The sequence below is a fragment of the Hypanus sabinus genome, chromosome 14 (genome assembly GCF_030144855.1).
Source record: "Hypanus sabinus isolate sHypSab1 chromosome 14, sHypSab1.hap1, whole genome shotgun sequence".
Lineage (NCBI taxonomy): Eukaryota > Metazoa > Chordata > Chondrichthyes > Myliobatiformes > Dasyatidae > Hypanus > Hypanus sabinus.
Genome location: NC_082719.1, coordinates 81,583,425 through 81,603,637, shown reverse-complemented (window position 1 = coordinate 81,603,637; position 20,213 = coordinate 81,583,425). Strand labels below are relative to the sequence as shown.

The 20,213-nt window shown below is 44.7% G+C and overlaps 1 protein-coding gene across 1 annotated transcript in view; it reads right to left on the bottom strand.

The window, feature by feature from the left end:
• Positions 1 to 20,213, bottom strand: part of LOC132404918 (probable E3 ubiquitin-protein ligase HERC1) — a 279,423-nt gene that overhangs the window by 36,847 nt on the left and 222,363 nt on the right. Inside the window, exons 62-67 of the mRNA XM_059989522.1 lie at positions 15,522 to 15,587; positions 14,892 to 15,017; positions 14,027 to 14,165; positions 9,030 to 9,211; positions 4,292 to 4,447; positions 254 to 376 (exon numbers count right to left, since the gene is read on the bottom strand). Of these exons, the coding sequence (XP_059845505.1) occupies positions 254 to 376; positions 4,292 to 4,447; positions 9,030 to 9,211; positions 14,027 to 14,165; positions 14,892 to 15,017; positions 15,522 to 15,587 (792 nt within the window). The remainder of the gene's footprint in view (positions 1 to 253; positions 377 to 4,291; positions 4,448 to 9,029; positions 9,212 to 14,026; positions 14,166 to 14,891; positions 15,018 to 15,521; positions 15,588 to 20,213) is intronic.

Here is a 20,213-nt window from a genome sequence, read left to right as displayed (position 1 = left end):
ACTATATGCAACAATACTTTATAACATTATATAATTATAATATTTTATAGTTTTACATTGTAACACCTTAAAGTACTTAAAATATTTTTAGATATTTTAAATAAATACTAAGGTACTTTAAAAATTAACCCAAATACTTTATTGTAAAAGCATGAAGTGCCATGAAAAGCACGAATGTCAATAAAAAGTTGGCATATATATGCTTAATCTAGAAGGCTAAGGTAAGATTCTTATCTGTCGATTTTATTCTGACCTGAGGACGGCATTTGACAGTACACGATCCCAAGCCTAGCTTTCCATAGTCTCCATCACCAAATGACCACACTGTCATTCCGTCTGATGAAACAACCAGAGTGTGATTCAATCCACAGGCCACCTGAAGAAAGAAAAGAAACCCTTCCTTTGTTTTATAAGAATAAGGAAACAGTCTGTGAATATACAATGCAAAAGCAATCAAAACTCTTTTAGTTTTGTTCAAATGATATTGAATATTTGGCAACTTCAGATTATTCTCATATGAATTGTCTGAATTCATGACCCACATCTATCAGGCATATTCCTTTGTTTGTTATGTGCCGTGTCATATGATGTACAGTGGGTGACTATGGTCTTTCCATGACCAGGACTGTTCTTGTCAAATTTTTCTACAGAAGTGGTTTGCCATTGCCTTCTTCTGGGCAGTGTTTTACAAGATGGGTGAGCCCAGCCGTTATCAACACTTCAGAGATTGCCTACTTGGCATCAGTGGTTTCATAACCAGGACTTGTGATAAGCACCAGCTGCTCATATGGCCATCCACCACCTGCTCCCATGGCTTCACATGATGCTGATTGGTGGGGATGGGGTGGGGCTAAGCAGGTGCTTCACCTTGCCCAAGAGTAACCTGCAGGCTAGCGGAGGGTAGGAGTGCCTTATATCTTCCTCGGAAGAGACACATCCACCTCACCATTTCACTTGCTTTTGTTTATAACACAAACAGGCCATCCATTTAAACACTGGTACAGTTGGCCCTCCTTATCCACAGGGGATTGGTTCCGAGACCCCCCAAGGAACCATAAAATGCGGATGCTCAAGTCCCTTATTAAACCTGCCCCGATGTGGTGGTCTTTAGGACCCAGTGAAACCCCTGACTTTATTTAACGTCTCAGTGCACAGCTCTGAATCTGCGGTGTTTCTGTTCACGAAAATAATCACGATTATGATTGAAAATAAGGTGGAAGTAATAAAGCAATTGGAAAGAGGTGAAACGCCATCAGTCATTGGAAAAGTGTTAGGCTACAATCAGTCAATGATCAGAACAATTTTAATGCAGCATGTAAAAGGCCCTGCCCAGATGAAAGCTACAATTATTATTAAGCATGCAGTGGTTTAATTATTGAAATACATATGTTCCTTAAGTGTTTTATATGCATAGAAAGGTAAAATATGTACTATATACTAAGAAAAACGTTTGACTGACTGATGCTAAATAATACCCGAATTACCTGTTCCAATTTCAAATCCGACTTAAAGATGGACTCAGGAATGGAACTCGTTCATAACCTGGGGACTGCCTGTACTTTTAAGTCATTTCTAGATTACGTATAATACCTAATACAATGTAAATGCTATGTAACTAGTTGTTATACTGTATTGTTTAGGGAATAATGACAAGAAAAAATAGTCTGTACATGCTCAAACAACAAGTACTGGAAAGAGAACTTCTGGGTTTTCCTGATCCATGGTTGGTTGAATCCGTGCATGCGGAATCTGCGGATAAGGAGGGTCGACTGTATTTCCAAGGGAGAAGGTTCATGGCTCCGTCTCAATAAGAGTTTTGGAGATGAAACCTCACTGGCTGTCAAGGCAATTAGATATGAACAAATACATTTGAAGGAGGAATACATCTCTCAAGACTGCCTGCCATTCAACAAGATCACAGCAAATTTTCTACCTTCAAGTCATCTTCCTGCCATCTCCATATACCTTGATTCCTATAATATCGAAAAATGTATCTTGAATGAAATTAAATTTTACATTGTATGTCAGTGATAAATCTGATTCTGACAGTCTGTTTTTAAAAATATTCAGATTCTGCTATCACTGCCAGTCAGGCAAGGAGCTTTGAAAGCACAGGATCCTCTGAACCTTTCCTTTTGAGGCAACCTGTTTTTACCACCAATGAAGTTTTTTGAGAAAGTAAATATTATTTGGGGCAGTACAGTACCATAGCAGATAATGTAAACCTATTATAGTTCCAGCGGTTCAGCTATGCTACTGTCTGTAAGGAGTTTGTATGTTCTGCCCGTGACCACATGGGTTTCCTACAGGTGCTCTGATTTCCTTTCACATTCCAAAGACCTACAGCTTAGTTGGTTAATTGGTCACATGGGTGTGTAAAGGGGGTATCTTCTTTTTCTTTGTTACTGTGTATGTTAATCAAAATGGCTTCTTTGTTTTGTTAAAAGCAGGAATGCTTCTTTGTTGCGAGAGAGTGCTGGAAGCTTGTTTGGGTTAAAATTTACTGATAATGAGAATTGTATTCCTTCGTAAACCAATTGGGATTAACGTTGTTCTTTCTTCTGAGTCTGTAAGCTATTGTTGGCGGGCTTTTGGGGAGATTGGCGCGAGGGGGTGAGAGAGAGAGAGAGGATGTGATGCTGTAAACTGGGCGAGGAACGGACCCCAAGCGGGGGTCCAAGGCCAGGAGGTACCCTGAGGAGAGGAGACAATGATAGATGTGCTTGGTTGACCATTTCAGGTGGTCTTGAGCTGCGAGTCGAGGAGTTCAGAGGGGATCGAATGGTGGCCAGAAGACTTCGGAAATTGAGTTCCAACGGTTGTGCACAAAGTGGTTTGGACTTTGATAAGTTTGGCGCCTTTTCTTTATTTTTTCCCTTCATATATACTGTATCGTTATTAATCACTTAGTTATAGTAACCTTTATAAATTGTACTCATTTAATCGCATATGGTGTACTGTCTGTTTTTGGGCATCACACAGCATCCACACCAGTTGATTACCCAGTTTGGCGGGGCCGAAGGCTGCTCCCCCTAGACGAGAATGAGCTGAGCGAGCCTGAGGCGACCCAGGGGGTTACAGGTGTAATTGGGTGGTGAGGGAACGTTGGGTCAGAAGGGCCTTTTACAGATCTCCATCCCCAAATAAGAAGCCCTGTTCTTTTGCTGGTTTTGTGACTTTGCTGGGTGCAGTCATCCCACTGGAATGCACCTTAGGATTAGCTGCAGGCAAAGACTGGCTTCCAGGACAAGAGGGAGTTCATTTTGATAAAATAGAATTAAACAAAAAGTCCAATTTATGCTATTCTCACTTGTCACATTTGCTTATGATATAGGAAATGACCTTTTGGCTCATTAAATCTATATCAGCTCACAAAGCTTCCCCATCAGTCCCATTTTCTTGTAGCCTATTCTCTCTCTCCGATCAACATCCTTTTCTTTCCCCTCCAACCCACAACCCGTTCAAATTTCCTATCACCTATTTACTCTAGATCAGGGTTTCCCAACCTGGTGACCTTTGCTTAATGGTATTGCTCTGTGGCACAAAAAAAAAGGTTGGTAACCGCTGCTCTAGACGTAGCTTACATTAGCTGATTAACCTAGCAGCGTATCTGTGGGATGAGAAAAAAGCAGCTAGGTGGAAGGATGTGCAAATTCCATTTACACAGAATCAAGAGTCAGATCAAATGCATTTGTTGTGCAGCAGTGCTAAATATGGCACCACCACACTGCCCCAAACCCTGCACATTTATGCTCTTTTGGACATCTTCTCATTTTTTAAATTCAGGAGATGAGGTTACAATGGCAAACTTAACATCTATTGTCCGTTTAATGACCTTAGCAGCTTTGTTGACCAGATGGGTTAGAATGGCAAGTTACAATTAACTCAATCTCTTGTGGAGTGAGTAAACAGATGGATTGAAGGCACTGACAAACAGAAGGAATTCCTATTAGTTATTATAGGAATGTGATTTAAAGAGGGAGGGACTGGGCAACTGGTTGCAGATTATACAGTGGGGAGGAAAGATTAAAAAAAAAGGTGAGTGTGGTAATGTTAGTTGAAGAAACAACCACAATTACGAGAACAGATGATGTGTTAGAGGCTCATCAAATGAAACTGAGATGAGCTTAGGAACAAAGGGATAATAATTGCCACGAGTTAACTGTAGTTTGCCAAACAGGTACAGAGAAAGGTAAGTCAGGAAATCTGCAAGGAAGTTTCTGATAAGTATTAGAGTAATGTCATTAAGCAACTGCACATTATATTTACTGTATGGGTCTTAATAATTTACCTGTCCGATTGAGTAATCTTCCAGGGCTGTCACCTTTTCAGGAACCATTTTATTAGATGTACTCCTGAGACCCAAGCGCCCATAATCTCCACTCCCAAATGTGAAAAGTTTTCCATCAGCTGTTACTACGGCTGAATGTTTAAATCCACATGAGAGCTGTTCAAAGAATAAGAAGCATCATTTAGTTCAGTTTCTTGGAAATACTTCTTGAAAACTGCTCAATTCCAAAGTTTTCAAAAAATTTCACTGACAAATGGAGCCGTGTTTGAGGAATTAAAACATTGTTGCATTAGTACTATTGTGGCGACCCATTTCCTGGCACATCCGAACCGACTCACAATTAGATAGCCTACGGGGGTTTGCGAGCACAGAGCTTTGGAGCCTCTGCGCCATGGGGGGCAGGTTGAGGGAGGCTTAAAAGTGAGGCTGAAGATTTCGAATAAAGTTTTTTCCTTCGACTGCAGTTACCGACTCCGTGTCGTAATTTTAGCGCTGCGTGTAGCACACCGCTACAATTGGTGACCCCGACGGTCCAAACGATTTTTGGACCAGAAATGACCGACGCCGCCTCTGTTCATGCGGTTTCGTTGAAACTGCCGGGTTTCTGGACACAGCGCCCGAACTATGGTTCCAGCAAGCCGAAGCCCAATTCCACATTCGCCAGATCACCTCAGAAGACACCCGCTACTACTACGTGGTGAGCTCCCTCGACCAGGACACAGCGGCCCAGGTCGCGGAGTTCGTACAGTCGCCCCTGGCAGACAGCAAGTACACGGAATTCAAAGCCCTGCTCCTCAGGACTTTCGGACTCTCACGGCGCGAGCGGGCTGCCCGTTTACTGCACCTGGATGGCTTGGGCGACAGACCTCCATCGGCTTTAATGAATGAGATGTTGTCTCTGGCCGGCAGACACAAACCCTGCCTCATGTTTGAGCAGGCATTCCTGGAGCAGCTGCCCGAGGACATACGCCTGCTGCTGTCCGACGTGGATTTCAGTGACCCCCGGAAGGTGGCAGCCCGGGCGGACTTGCTGTGGAACGCCAAAAAGGTGAGCGGGGCATCCATCTCACAGATCTCCCAGCCACGCTCCCGGCAGCAAACCAGTCCAGGCCCGGCCACAGAGCCCGCCAACCCCCGGCCCACTGAACACTGGTGCTTCTACCACCAGCGGTGGGGCGCAGAAGCCCGCCGTTGTCGCCCGCCCTGCAAGTTCCCGGGAAACGCCATGGCCAGCCGCCGCTGATGGCTACGGCGGCTGGCCATCGGGATAGCCTCCTGTATGTGTGGGATAGAAGGTCGGGACGCCGGTTTTTGGTCGATACTGGGGCTGAGATCAGCGTTTTACCTCCGACGAGTTACGACACCCGCAGCAGGACACCAGGTCCCCCCCGAGGGCCGTGAATGGCAGCACAGTAAGGACCTATGGCACCCGTCAGGTGCAGCTACAGTTCGGCTCCAGCTAGTTCACGTGGGACTTCACACTGGCCGCCGTAGCCCAACCGCTTCTGGGTGCAGATTTTTTGCGGGCTCACAGCCTACTGGTCGACCTGCCCAGGAAGAGACTGGTACACGCCGAGACCTTTCAGACGTTCTCCCTGGGTGCAGCCCAGTTGCCAGCCCCTCACCTCGGCTCCATCACGCTGTCCGACAACGACTTCACCAGGGTCCTGGCGGATTTCCCATCGGTTCTGGCACCACAGTTCACAGCGGCCATGCCCAGGCACGGCGTACAGCACCACATCCCGACCCAGGGACCACCCCTCCACGCCCGCGCTCAGCGGCTTCCCCCGGACAAGCTCCGACTGGCGAAGGAGGAGTTCCAGAGGATGGAGGAATTGGGGATCATACGGCGGTCCGACAGCCCATGGGCCTCCCCCCCTGCACATGGTGCCCAAAGCGACGGGGGGCTGGAGACCGTGCGGCGACTACCGCAGGCTGAACGAGGCTACCACACCGGACCGCTACCCTGTGCCGCACATTCAGGACTTTGCAGCAAACCTGCACGGCGCACGGATCTTCTCCAAGGTAGACCTCGTCCGAGGGTACCATCAAATCCCGATGCATCCTGACGACGTCCCCAAAACGGCTCTCATCACCCTGTTTGGCCTTTTCGAGTTCCTCCGCATGCCGTTCGGCCTGAAGAATGCCGCACAGACATCCCAGCGGTTAATGGACGCGGTGGGACGGGACCTGGACTTGGCGTTCATCTATTTGGATGACATCCTCAAAGCCAGCAGCAGTCGTCAGGAGCATCTGTCCCACCTCTGTCAACTCTGCGCCCGACTGAGTGAGTACGGTCTTACAATCAACCCCGCCAAATGCCAGTTCGGACTCGATACCATTGACTTCCTGGGCCACAGGATTACTAAAGACGGGGCAACCCCTCTGCCCGCTAAGGTAGATGCGGTCCGCCTCTTTCCCCGACCCACCACGATCAAAGGCCTTCAGGAATTCGTAGGTATGGTCAATTTCTACCGCCGCTTCCTCCCTTCAGCTGCCCGGATCATGCGCCCCCTGTTCGCCCTGATGTCGGGTCCGAGCAAGGACATTACCTGGGACGAGGAGTCCGCCGCCGCTTTCGTTCAAACGAAGGAAGCTTTGGCGGACGCCGCAATGCTAGTACATCCCAGAATGGACGCCCCTACCGCCCTCACAGTGGACGCATCAAACACGGCAGTCGGTGGGGTGCTGGAGCAACTCATCGCAGGTCGCTGGCAACGCCTGGCGTTTTTCAGCAAACACCTGCGACCACCCGAGCTCAAATACAGTGCTTTCGACCGGGAACTGTTGGCGCTCTACCTGGCAATCCGGCATTTCAGGTACTTCCTAGAAGGTCGGCCCTTCACCACGTTCACGGACCACAAACCGCTTACCTTTGCGTTTACGAAAGCGTCCGACCCCTGGTCGTCCCGCCAGCAACGCCACCTGTCCTACATCTCTGAATACACGACGGATGTCCGGCACGTCTCAGGTAAGGACAATGTCGTGGTGGATGTGCTCTCTCGCCCTACCGTTCATGCCCTTTCCCAAGGGGTAGACTTTGAGGCACTGGCAGAGGCGCAGCAGGCGGATGAGGAGATTCCGAGTTACAGAACCGCAGTCTCCGGTTTGCAGCTCCAGGACCTCCCCGTGGGCCCGGGTGAGAGGACCCTACTCTGTGACGTCGCCACCGGCCAGCCCTGCCCCGTCATCCCGACAGCCTGGCGGCGCTGCGTTTTCAACTCCATTCATAACTTGGCGCATCCCTCCATCCGGACAACTGTCCGGATGGTTTCCAGCAGGTTCGTTTGGCATGGACTCCGCAAACAGGTCAGTGAATGGGCCAAAACATGCATGCACTGCCAGACGGCCAAGGTGCAGCGGCACACCAAAGCCCCACCGCAGCAGTTCCATCCCGCCCACCGGCGTTTCGACCACATTCATGTGGATATCGTGGGCCCCCTGCCAGTGTCGCGCGGAGCGCGGCACCTCCTGACTATCGTGGACCGGTTCACAAGATGGCCAGAGGTGGTCCCGCTCACCGACACCACCTCCGAATCTTGCGCCCGAGCCCTGATCGCCACCTGGATATCTCGCTTTGGTGTACCGGCCCACATTACCTCCGACAGAGGCGCCCAGTTCACCTCCAGCCTGTGGTCAGCTATGGCCAGCCTTTTGGGGACTCAGCTGCACCACACCACTGCCTACCACCCACAGTCAAACGGGCTAGTGGAGCGTTTTCACCGTCACCTGAAGTCGGCCCTCATGGCCCGCCTGCGAGGAGCCAACTGGGCGGACGAGCTTCCCTGGGTCCTACTCGGCATCCGCACAGCGCCCAAGGACGACCTGCACGCCTCGTCGGCCGAGTTGGTATACGGCGCGCCCCTGGTCGTCCCCGGGGAGTTCCTACCAGCCCCAAGGGGGCAAGAGGAAGATCCCGCAGCAGTCCTGGGCAGACTACGCGAGAAGCTCGGTAACCTGGCCCCCATACCCACTTCACAGCACGGGCAGCACCCGACCTGCGTACCCAAAGACCTACAGAACTGTAAGTTTGTGTTTGTACGAAGGGGCGGGCATCGGCCACCGCTGCAGCGGCCATACGAGGGGCCGTTTATGGTGCTCCGGAACAACGGGTCCACGTTCGTGCTGGACGTTGGGGGGAAAGAGGAGGTTTTCACGGTGGACCGCCTCAAACCGGCCCATGTGGACCTGGCGCAACCGGCCGAGTTTCCGGCACCTCGGCGCAGAGGCCGACCTCCCAAGCAGGTTCTGGCCCAGACTGTGGACATTGGGGGGTGTATCGCCGGTTCTGGGGGGGGGGGGGGGGTTATGTGGCGACCCATTTCCTGGCACATCCGAACCGACTCACAATTAGATAGCCTACGGGGGTTTGCGAGCACAGAGCTTTGGAGCCTCTGCGCCATGGGGGGGGGGGGGGGGCAGGTTGAGGGAGGCTTAAAAGTGAGGCTGAAGATTTCGAATAAAGTTTTTTCCTTCGACTGCAGTTACCGACTCCGTGTCGTAATTTTAGCGCTGCGTGTAGCACACCGCTACACTATGATGGATGGGCGTATACCCATTTAGTTTATGTAGCTAGTGATTACTCCAGGCCACTCTACACAAGACCAGTATATATAAAGAGCTCTGCAGTCACAGCCACTGTCATAGATACCAACAAATATGTGTATCTGTATGAAGGGGAAAAGTGTAACACATTTTTCACTTCTCCTCCCTATTGTGAGTGAAATCGTTTGCATACCTGCACAATGTCTTCTCCCTGCAGAGCTTCAATTTGCCTAGGTCTGCGTTGTCTTTCACTATTTCCGTGACCAAGCTTTCCATAATCACCATCACCCCAGCTGAAAACTTCCCCACTCTCAGTCAGAGCCATTGAATGACCATCTGATCCACAGGAGGTGACTAACTGTGTCACAACATAACCTGGCAACAAAGAAAGCAAAATGTAAAATTAAGAATGTAAGGCATAGCATCAGAATTAGGCTACTTGGCCTATCAAGTCTGCTCCACCATTTTATCATGGTTGATTTACTAACCCCCTGAACTGAAGTCTCCTGCCTTCACTCTGTAACCTTGACACTCTGACTAAACAAGAACCTATCATTTAAATATACTCAAAACTTGACCTTCACAGCTATCCATTGCAATGAATTCCACAGATTCACCACTCTTTGGCTTAAGAAATTTCTTTGCATCTCTATTCTAAATGGACGCCCCTCTATTCTGAAGCTGTGCCCTCTAGTCCTAGTCTCACCCACTGTAGAAAACATCCTCTCCACATCCATTCTATCTAAGTCTTCCAATATTCGATACTCTTCCATGAGATCCCTCTGCACTCTTGTAAAATCCAGTGAGTACAGGCCCAGAGTCATCAAACGCTCCTCAGATGTTAACCCTTTCATTCATGGAATCATTCTCTTGAACATTCTTTGGACCCTCTTCAATGGCAGCTCATCTTTTTTATTAGATATGTCACCAAAAACTGCTCAGAATACTCCAAGTGTGGTCTGACCAGTGTCCTATAAAGCCTCAGCATCATATCCTTCCTCTTAGACTATAGGATTATAAGACATAGGAGCAGAATTAGGCCATCCGGTCCATCAAGTCTGCTCTGCCATTCAATCATGGCTGATTATTTTCTCCCTCCTCTCAACCGGAGTTCCTGGCCTTCCCCCCGTAACCTCTGATGCCATGTCCAATCAAGAACCTATCAGCCTCTGCCTTAAATATACCCAACGACCTGGCCTTCACAGCTGCATGTGGCAACCAATTCCACAAATTCACCACCCTTAGCTAAAGAAATTTCTCTGCCTCTCTGTTTTGAAAGGGCGCCCCCTATCCTGAGGCTGAGCCCTCTTGTCCAAGACTCTCCTACCATGGGAAACATCCTTTCCACATTTATTCTGTCTAGGCCTTTCAACATAAAGTTTCAAAAGTTTCAATGAGCTACCCCCTCATCCTTCTGAATACAGTGAGTACAGACCCAGGGCCATCAAACATTCCCCATATGATAACCCTTTCATTCCTGGAATCATCATTATATTCTAGTCTACTCAAAATGAATGCTCGCATTGCATTTGCCTTCCCTACCACCAACTAACCTGTAAGTTAACTTTTAGAGAATACTGCACAAGACTCGCAAGCCTTTTTGCTCTAAACGGAAACAGACTACCCTTTATTCCTTCTATCACAGTGCAAGACTACACTCTTCTCTGCACGAAATTCCATCTTCCACTTCTTTGCCCATTCTCCCAATCTGTCCAAGTCAGTCTCGTTGATTCCTCAACACAACTTGCCCCTCTACATACCTTTATAAATGGAACCAAGAGCAAGACAATGGAGAAATAATAAACATTGATTGCAACTGCAATATATTCTGTGTGTCTATAAATATAATTACTTATATTCACAGAACAGTTATATATTTGAAGAGTAGAGTGAAAACAAATTAATCACAATACAACTTAAAACACTAGGAAATGTAATACAATGAATGCATTTTCCCCATTTGTATTTTACTACAATTTTTTAAAATTCCATTTCACAAGTTAATTCTCCAATTCTGTGACTTTACCTTGAACTTAGCTACTAAAATCAAAAGGTCCAGGTTTGGATAAGGTCTTACTTGAAATAAATAAAGAAAATACTAGAAATCATCTGTAAGTCAGGCAGTATCTGTGGAAAGACTAACAGTTAACCATTCAGGCTGAATGGTTGAAACGAGCTTCAGTTTTTGGTGGATCTTCCATTTACAGCTTCTAACCTTGTAGTGCCGCAAAACCCACTTAACCTTCTGTGTAAGACCCACAAGCCGGGCGTCCAGATAGCCCATTGATTCAGACTGCTTTTATTTCACTGAATCTATTTCTTAAAAAAATCCTTCTTTCCTAGTCCTAATGAAAGTCTTGGAGCTGGAATATTAACCTTTTCTCTTCCACTGATATTGCTTGATATGTTGTGAGCTTTCTATATATTCAGCTTTCATTTCAATTCTTTGCAGAGCCTCTTTGCAGCGGATGCTGACTGTTGCTCAAGTTCTTGATAAGCTTCCTTTAATCTTTGCTATCAGTAGGGTGGGCACAAGTGCTAGGGGTGCAGATAATCATGACAAGGATTAAGGTTATTATGGTTATCTGTGAGCCATGTACACCCTGCTCTCATTCCACTTGTCATCCTTTCTCCTTATCTTATGGGAATTCTATCAAAGCTCAACCTTCAGATGCTTTAAGATATGGTGCACCTTCAGATCCAAGAATACAGTAATGAAAGTTAATTATCCTCAAATTTCTTGGTCATTCTGATTAAATTAGTCATTTTTTTTATTGTAGAGAAGCCAGGAATCTGTTCACAGATGCTACTTCTAGTGGACATTTGGGCAATCCAGGTGCTACAGAGAGAGCATTGCTCCTGCTGGTTTGGGTTATTGGGTTGTCCATGAGAGTGATTGTTAGAAAGAATTACGCAATTCTGTTGGGTCCTCAAAATGTCTAACAAATTTCTATTGTTATTGTTACTTACATTGAGCAGATTTAAGCAGCAGTCAATCTGACAGCACTTAACCAACTTACCAGTGACGTATGCACCATTGTTCAAAGTAGATTTATCATCAAAGTACACATATGTCACTACCCTCAGATTTATTTTCTTGTGGACATTCATGGTAGATATAAAGAAGCACAAATGGATAAATGAAAAGCTACACACAAATGCATCCCAACAACCAATGTAGCAAAGACGAAAAATTCAGCAAAGGCAAAAATAAAAGCAACCTAGTAATAATAAATAAGCATTAAATAATATTGAGAAGTTGTAGAGTCCTTGAAAGTGAGTCTGTAGGTTGTGGAATCAATTCAGTGTCAAGGTGATTGACATTACCTTTGCTGGTTCAGGAGCCTGATGGTTGAGGAATAATAACTGTTCCTGAACCTGGTGGTGTGGGTCCTAAAACTCATGTACCTTCTCCCTGATGGCCGTGGCAAGAAGAGAGCATGGACTGAATGATCGATTCTGCTTTCCTGTGACAGCACACTGTGTAGATGTGCTCAGTGCTGGGGAGGGCTTTACTTGTGATGGACTGGACTGTATTCACTTCTTCTTGTAGGCTTTTCTGTTCAAGGATATTGGTGTTGCCATTGTAGGTCGTGATGCCACCTGTCAAGGCAATCTCCACTCTGTACCTAGAGAAGTTTGTCAAAGTTTCAGATCTCTGCAAACTTCTAAGGTAGAGGCATTTCTATGGTTTCTTTGTAACGGCACTTACGTGCTGCTCCCAGGACAGATCCTCTGAAATGATAATGAGGAATTTAAAGTTACTGACCCTCTCCACCTCTAATTCCCTGAAGAGGACTGGCTCATGGATCTCCATTTCATCCTCCGGTCGTCAATAATCAGCTCTTTGGTTCTGCCGACATTGTGTGTGAGGTGGCTGTTGTGGCAACATTCAGCCAGATTTCCATTCTCCCTCTTATACGTCACCACCTTTTTCAATTTCCCAGCTTTAATTTGGTCAACAATAGTGTTGTCAGCCAACATAAATATGGCATTGGAGCCTTAAGGTCATAAATATAAAGTAAGTGTAGAGCAGCGGGCAAACACACATTGGTGCATTGGTGCTGATGGTCACTGTGGAGGAGATGTGGTTTCTTTTACACAATGATACTACTAGCTCAATCTGGAGTGATTTCCATGAAACGTAGAAACATTGAAAACCTACAGCACAATACAGGCCCTTTGGCACACTAAGTTGTGCCGAACATGAGATATTTCGCTCCTCTGTCTGACTGGATATTGATTATGACAAGACCAATCGAAGCAGTTAAAACAAGGAGGGCTCCATTAGAGTTAACTTTTCTCTACTTCTTGCCAATTCACTTTTCCAAAAGATTGAATCTTCTTCGATCCTAGAACTGAAATCCTTTAGGAAGATCAGTTTGCATCTCTCAGGTTGCAGGATATGGTTTTTTGTCCAGAGTCAAAGTAAAAGTCTGCCGTGGTCTTATCTTGAAAATTCCAGGGTTGAGCATTTGAGCTGATGATTATGAGCAATATATGCCCAGTGGCCACTTTATTAGGTACAAAAGGTACCTAATAAAGTGACCACTGAGTATATTTCTGTATGTACATGGTCTTCTGCTGCTGTAACCTATCCATTTCAAAGTACGACATGTTGTGCATTAGGAGCTGCTCTTCTGCATTCTGCTGATGTAACTCAGGGTTATTTGGGTTACGTCACCTTCCTGTTAGCTTGAACTAGCCCGGCCATTCTCCTCTCTCAATAGCAAGGCGATTTTGCTCCCAGAACTGCCACTCACTGGATGTTGTTTCTTTTTTTGCAATATTCTCTGTAAACTCTAGAGACTTGTACATAAACATCTCAGGAAATCAGCAGTCTCTAAGATACTCAAACTACTCCATCTGGCACTAACAATCATTCCAAGGTCAAGGTCATTTAGATCATATTTCTTCCCCATTCTGATTGTTTGGTCTGAACAACAACTGAACCTCTTGACTGTGTCAGCATGCTTTTATGCATTGAGTTGTTGCCACGATTGGCTGATTAAAATTATCAAGCAGGTGTACAAGTGCACCTAATAAAGAGGCCACTGAGTGTAGGTTGTGGCTTTATAGAAATCTTCAACTGCATAAAATGATTCCCTGATTCCCTCAAACTGGTTAGAATCTGGATTAAAATTAATACTTAAGCAATTGCTTCAACTGTAGAGTGTTGCACATTCTTACCCTGCAAGGATGAAATAACAGTTGGAGTGTGAAGGTCATCAGAATTTCCTTGACCCAAGCGGCCATAGCTGCCTTCTCCAAAGGCTACAACAGTTCCATTAGCCTGGACAATAAAGGTGCAGTTCTGCCCACAGACTACCTAGTCACAAGAAAAATGAAAAGGTAATTATAATGCATTGCACCTGTCCCTCAGATAGATCTTTACTGACTTTTACACTTGCACATTGAAATTCAGAAGTCAATGTTGGAAGTTTGCATTACAGAACTGTCCACTCAGCTTTATGTCAGATGTAGCTGGCATACCATAGTTGGACCCAATTCAAGTGAATCAACCCCTAATGAAACAGTAATTAACTGACAGTATTTTATTTTACTTTACTTACTTTAGTATATTTTAATTAATTTAAGTAGGTTCTAATTTTAAGCAACTGCATTTTTAGATTTTTAAATGCTAGTGTCATTTATAAATGTTTATGAATAGTACAGACATTTGAGAATATTTTAGAAACCTTTTGAGATAGCTTAATAGCTCTCACAAGACTACATAAGGTAAATCTTCATCATCATCACCACAGCAAAACTGGGACAAGATATTAACAGAATTCAGAAAGATATTACTAGAAAATAATAAAAATAAATTTGTAACAATTCCTTATATCTTACATTATAGATATAATCATGAAGACTTATTTAGAACATGGCTTTACCCCAATGTGGAAAATGCTGAGGTCAAGAGAGCTGAAGCTAACATTCAAGGAGTTGTCAAGTTGGTTAACTGCAGTTGCATAATTTTAATCTTCAAAATTTGATTTACATTGAAGTTAATAATTTCTAACTTACAGCTGAAAGAAAACAAAATCTTTACCTGCACAGCTTGTGTCAAAGATGGTGCAAGAGTTGGTATTAAAGCACTATTTCCAGCATCAGACAGTTGTCCATGATGTCCACTTCCCCACAGAAATACTTCACTTTTGCCACCTAGTTGCCAGTCCTAAAAAAAGCAAATCTTACATTATTCACATATGATGATAAGGAAAAGATGATACATCTGATTAAATACAAATCATTTTTATTTTCCAATATAAGGATGAATACAATCTGCTTGTAAGTTCTAAGCGTAAGGGTCTTTTATGCATCAGACTAGGTAGACTCAAATGCATTTTGACACCTTTAACCTAACGGCACAGAGCTGACAGAAACTCTACCAATCTGGCAGACTTAGTTGAGACAATTAACATAAAATTCAGGGGTAAAGAATAATCCTTTGAGCTGAAACATTAAATCTCTCTCACTCTCTACAGATGTTGACTATTTCTAATATCTATTTTACTTTTTTGAGACTGTTACAAAGGCATTTTGAAGACAAGGGCAGCATGCAACTAGCTTTCCAGATACTATATGCAGAGCATTTATTGTTTTATGCCATCAAGTAACCTAATTAATACAAAATTAGGAAAATAATTTTCAACTGCATTACATCATGCAAACTTTTTACCTCTGGTTTAGATGTGGCCCAGGTCATAAGCTGCTCATCCATAACATAACTCCAGTTGCTGTTTTCCTGTTAAATGAAAATATACACTGAACATTTGTAATGGGAAAAGGAAACTTATTAAAGTGACTATTATTTGTATTGTTGTGCCATTAACCATTATTATTTAATTTTATAATTCAAAAGCTTCAGTTAACAATCTCAGATTAAAACAAAACTGAAATTTTACTCCTTTAAAAATGCCTTGTCATAGACTGTAGACAATTTACCACAATTGACAGCCTTTCAGTACGTGCTAATGAAAATTTGCTCACAGACTAGATGGGCTGAAGGGCATGGTTTTATGTTGTATTGCTTTATGACTATTCCTTAGATAATTATTTCCATACTTATACACACACATTTTAGTTTGTTTCTTTGGCACTATTAAATTACATAGCAGTAGGTTTAAGTCTGACTCCAAAATGTGAGGTGACATTACCACAAAATTAAAGAAATACTCCATTTCCCTCCCCAGGCAGAATACAAATTCAAATTAACGAAGTTTACTCAAAACAACATTCATCCCTCAAGAAACGTTTCCAAAATCTGTTAAAAACAAGAGAAAATCTGCAGATGCTGGAAATCCAAACAACACATAATAAATGCTGGAGGAACTCAGCAGGCCAGGCAGCATCTATGGAAAAGGATAAACAGTTGATATTTTGGGCTGAGATCCTTCTTCAGGACTGAAGAAAAAAGATGAGAAGCCAGTGTAAGAAGGTGCAGGGAGGGGAGGAATAAGTACAAGGTAGTAATTTGATTGATGAAACTAGGAGAGGGAAAAGGGTAAGGGAGAGGAGAAGTAAAGAGCTGGAAAGAAAGATTGGTGAAGGGCTGGAGAGAGGAATCTGATAGGAGAGGACAGAAGGTCATGGAAGCAAGGCTGGGGGGGGGGGGAGGAGTACCAGTGGGGGGTGATGGGCAGGTAGGGAGAGGGAAATAGGAATGGGGAATGGTGAACGGGGGAGGGGGTGTGTGCAATTACTAGAAGTTTGAGAAATTGATATTCATGCCATGAGGTTGGAGGCTGCCCAGATGGAATATATGGTGTTGTTCCTCCAAACTGAGTGTGGCCACATCAAGACAGTCGATGAGGCTATATGGACAGACATATCAGAAAGGGAATGGAAAGTAGAATTAGAATGAGTGGCCACTGGGAGATCCCGCTTTTTCTGGTGAATGAAGCATAGGTGCTCGGTGATGCAATCTCCTAATCTATGTCAGGTCTCCCCGATACATAGGAAGCCACATTAGGAACACTGGATACAGTAGATGACCCCAACGGACTCACAGGTTAAGTGTCAGAATCAGGTTTATTATCATCGGCATGTGATGTGAAATTTGTTAACTTAGCTGCAGCAGTTCAATGCAAAACATAATATAGAAGAGAGAACAAAATGTTTTCAGGATGTAACTATGAAAATGGACAAGGGAGAGCCAATGGATGTAGTGTACCTGGACTTGCAGAAAGCCTTTGATAAGGTCCCACATAGGAGATTATGGGCAAAATTAGAGCACATGGTATTGGGGGTAGGGTACTAACATGGATAGAAAATTGGTTGGCAGATAGGAAACAAAGAGGAGGGATTAACAGGTCCTTTTCAGAATGGCAGGCAGTGACTAGTGGGGTACCGCAATGCTTGCTGCTGGGACTGCAGCTATTTATAATATACATGAAATGATTTAGATGAAGGGATTAAAAGTAACATTAGCAAATTTGCAGATGACACAAAGTTGGGTGGCAGTGTGAATTACGAGGAGGATGTTAGGAGATTGCAGGGTGACTTGGACAGGTTGGGTGAGTGGGCAGATGTAGTTTAATGTGGATAAATGTGAGGTTATCCACTTTGGTGGCAAGAACAGGATGGCAGATTACTATCTGAATGGTGTCAAGTTAGGAAAAGGGGAAGTACAATGAGATCTAGGTGTTCTTGTACATCAGTCACTGAAAGTAAGCATGCAGGTACAGCAGGCAATGAAGAAAGATGTTGGCCTTCATAACAAGGGTAGTTGAGTATAGGAGCAAAGAGGTCCTTCTGCAGTTGTACAGGGCCCTGGTGAGATCCCACCTGGAGTATTGCATTCAGTTTTGGTCTCCAAATTTGAGGAAGGACATTCTTGCTATTGAGGGAGTGCAGCGTAGGTTCACGAGGTTAATTTCTGGGATGGCGGGGCTGTCATATGTTGAAAGATTGGAGCGACTGGGCTTGTAGACACTGGAAGTTAGAATGATGAGAGGGGATCTGATTGAAACATATAAGATTATTAAAGGATTGGACAAGCTAGAGGCAGGAAACATGTTCCCGATGTTGGGGGAGTCCAGAACCAGAGGCCACAGTTTAAGAATAAGGGGTAGGCCATTTAGAACGGAGTTCAGGAAAAACTTTTTCACCCAGAGAGTTGTGGATCTATGGAATGCTCTGTCTCAGAAGGCAGTGGAGGCCAATTCTCTGGATGCTTTCAAGAAAGAGTTAGATAGAGCTCTTAAAGACAGCAGAGTCAAGGGATATGGTGAGAAGGCAGGAATGGGGTACTGATTGTGGATGATTAGCCATATCACAATGAATGGTGGTGCTGGCTCGAAGGGCCAAATGGCCTACTCCTGCACCTATTGTATATTGTCTAAAATAACAATAAATAATGAATCAATTACAGTATACATATATTGAATGGATTAAAAAACCTGCAAAACACAGAAATACGGTATATTCAAAATGTGAGGTAGTGTTCAAGGGTTCAGTGCTCAATTAGGATTCAGTTGGCAGATAGCAAGAAGCTGGTCCTGAATCACTGAGTGTGTACCTTCAGCGATACCTCCTACCTGATGATAACAATGCGAAATGGGCTTGCCCTGGGTGCTGGAGGTCCTTAATAATGGATGCTGCCTTTCTGACACACCACTCCCTGAAGATGTACTGGGTACTTCGTAGGGTAGTACCCAAGATGAAGCTGACTAAATTTACAAACCTCTGCAGCTTCTTTCAGTCCTGTGCAGTAGCCCCTCCATACCAGACAGTGATGCAGCCTGTCAGAATACTCTCCACGGTACAACTATAGAAGTTTTTGAGTGTATTTGTTGACATGCCAAAAGCATAGCCACTGTCTTGCCTTCTTTATGACTATATCAAGATGTTGGGACCAGGTTAGGTCCTCAGAGATCTTGACACCCAGGAAGTTGAAACTGCTCACTCTCTCCACTTCTGATCTCTCTATGAGGGTTGGTACGTATTCCTTCGTCTTACCCTGCCTGAGGTCCACAATCAGCTCTTTCGCCTTATAGACGTTGAGTGCCAGGTTGTTGCTGTGGCACCACTCTACTAGTTGGCATATCTCACTTCTGTACACTCTCTTGTCACCACCTGAGATTCTACCAACAATGGTTGCATTGTCAGCAAATTTATGTATGGTATTTGAGCTATGCCTAGCCGCACAGTCGTGTATATAGGGAGTAGAGCAGTGGGCTAAGAATGTATCCCTGAGGTGTGCCAGTGTTGACTGTCAGCGAGGAGAATATGTTATCACCAATCCGTACTGATTGTGGTCTTCCAATTGCAGGAGGTGGTACAGAGGCATGTCAAGATCTCTGAGGATCTAACCTGGTCCCAATACACTGATGTAGTCATAAAGAAGGCAAGACAGCAGCTATACTTTTGGCCTGTCAACAAATACACTAAAAAACTTCTATAGTTGTACCGTGGAGCGCATTCTGACAGGCTGCATCACTGTCTTGTATGGAGGGGCTACTGCACAAGACCGAACAAAGCTGCAGGAGGTTGTAAATCTATCATCTCCATCTTGGGCACTAGCCTACAAAATACCCAGGATTTAGGGAGAGGTGTCTCAGAAAGGCAGCGTCCATTATTAAGGACCTCCAGCACCAAGGGCATGTCCTTTTCTCACTGTTACCATCAGGAAGGAGATACAGAAGCCTGAAGGCACACACTCAGTGATTCAGGAACAGCTTCTTCCCCTCTGTCATCCGATTCCTGAATGGACTTTGAAGCTTTAGACACTACCTCACTTTTTTAATATACAGTATCTTTGTTTTTGCACATTTTTAATAATCTATTCAATATGTGTAATTTACTTGATTATTTATTATGTTTTATTTTATTTATTATTCCTATTTTTTTCTGTCTCTGCTAGATTATGCATTGCATTGAACTGCTGCTGCTAAGTTGACAAATTTCACGTCACATGCCAGTGATAATAAACCTGATTCTGATTCTGAAATGGACAAGGTAAATTTGAGTACAGGGTGAAAGTTGGAGGCAAAATTGATGAAGTCGATGAGCTCAGCACAGGAGCAGGAAGAAGCTCCAGTGCAGTCGTCGATGTAGTGTAGGAGAAGTTGGAGTGTGCTATGGCTGTAGGCTTGGAACATACACTGGTCCGCACAGCTGAGAAAAAGGCAGGCAGAGCTGGGACCCATGCAAGTGCCTATGGGTACACCTTTTGCTTGAAGGAAGTGGGAGGAGCCCAAGGTAAAATTATTGAGAGTGAGGACCAGTTCCACCAGATGGAGGAGAGTGGTGGTAGGAGAGGAATTGGTTGTGTCTGGTGTCCAGAAAGAAATGGAAAGCTTTGAGGCCTTCCTGATGGGGGATGGAGGTGTACAGAGACTGGACATCCATAGTGAAAATGAGACTATTG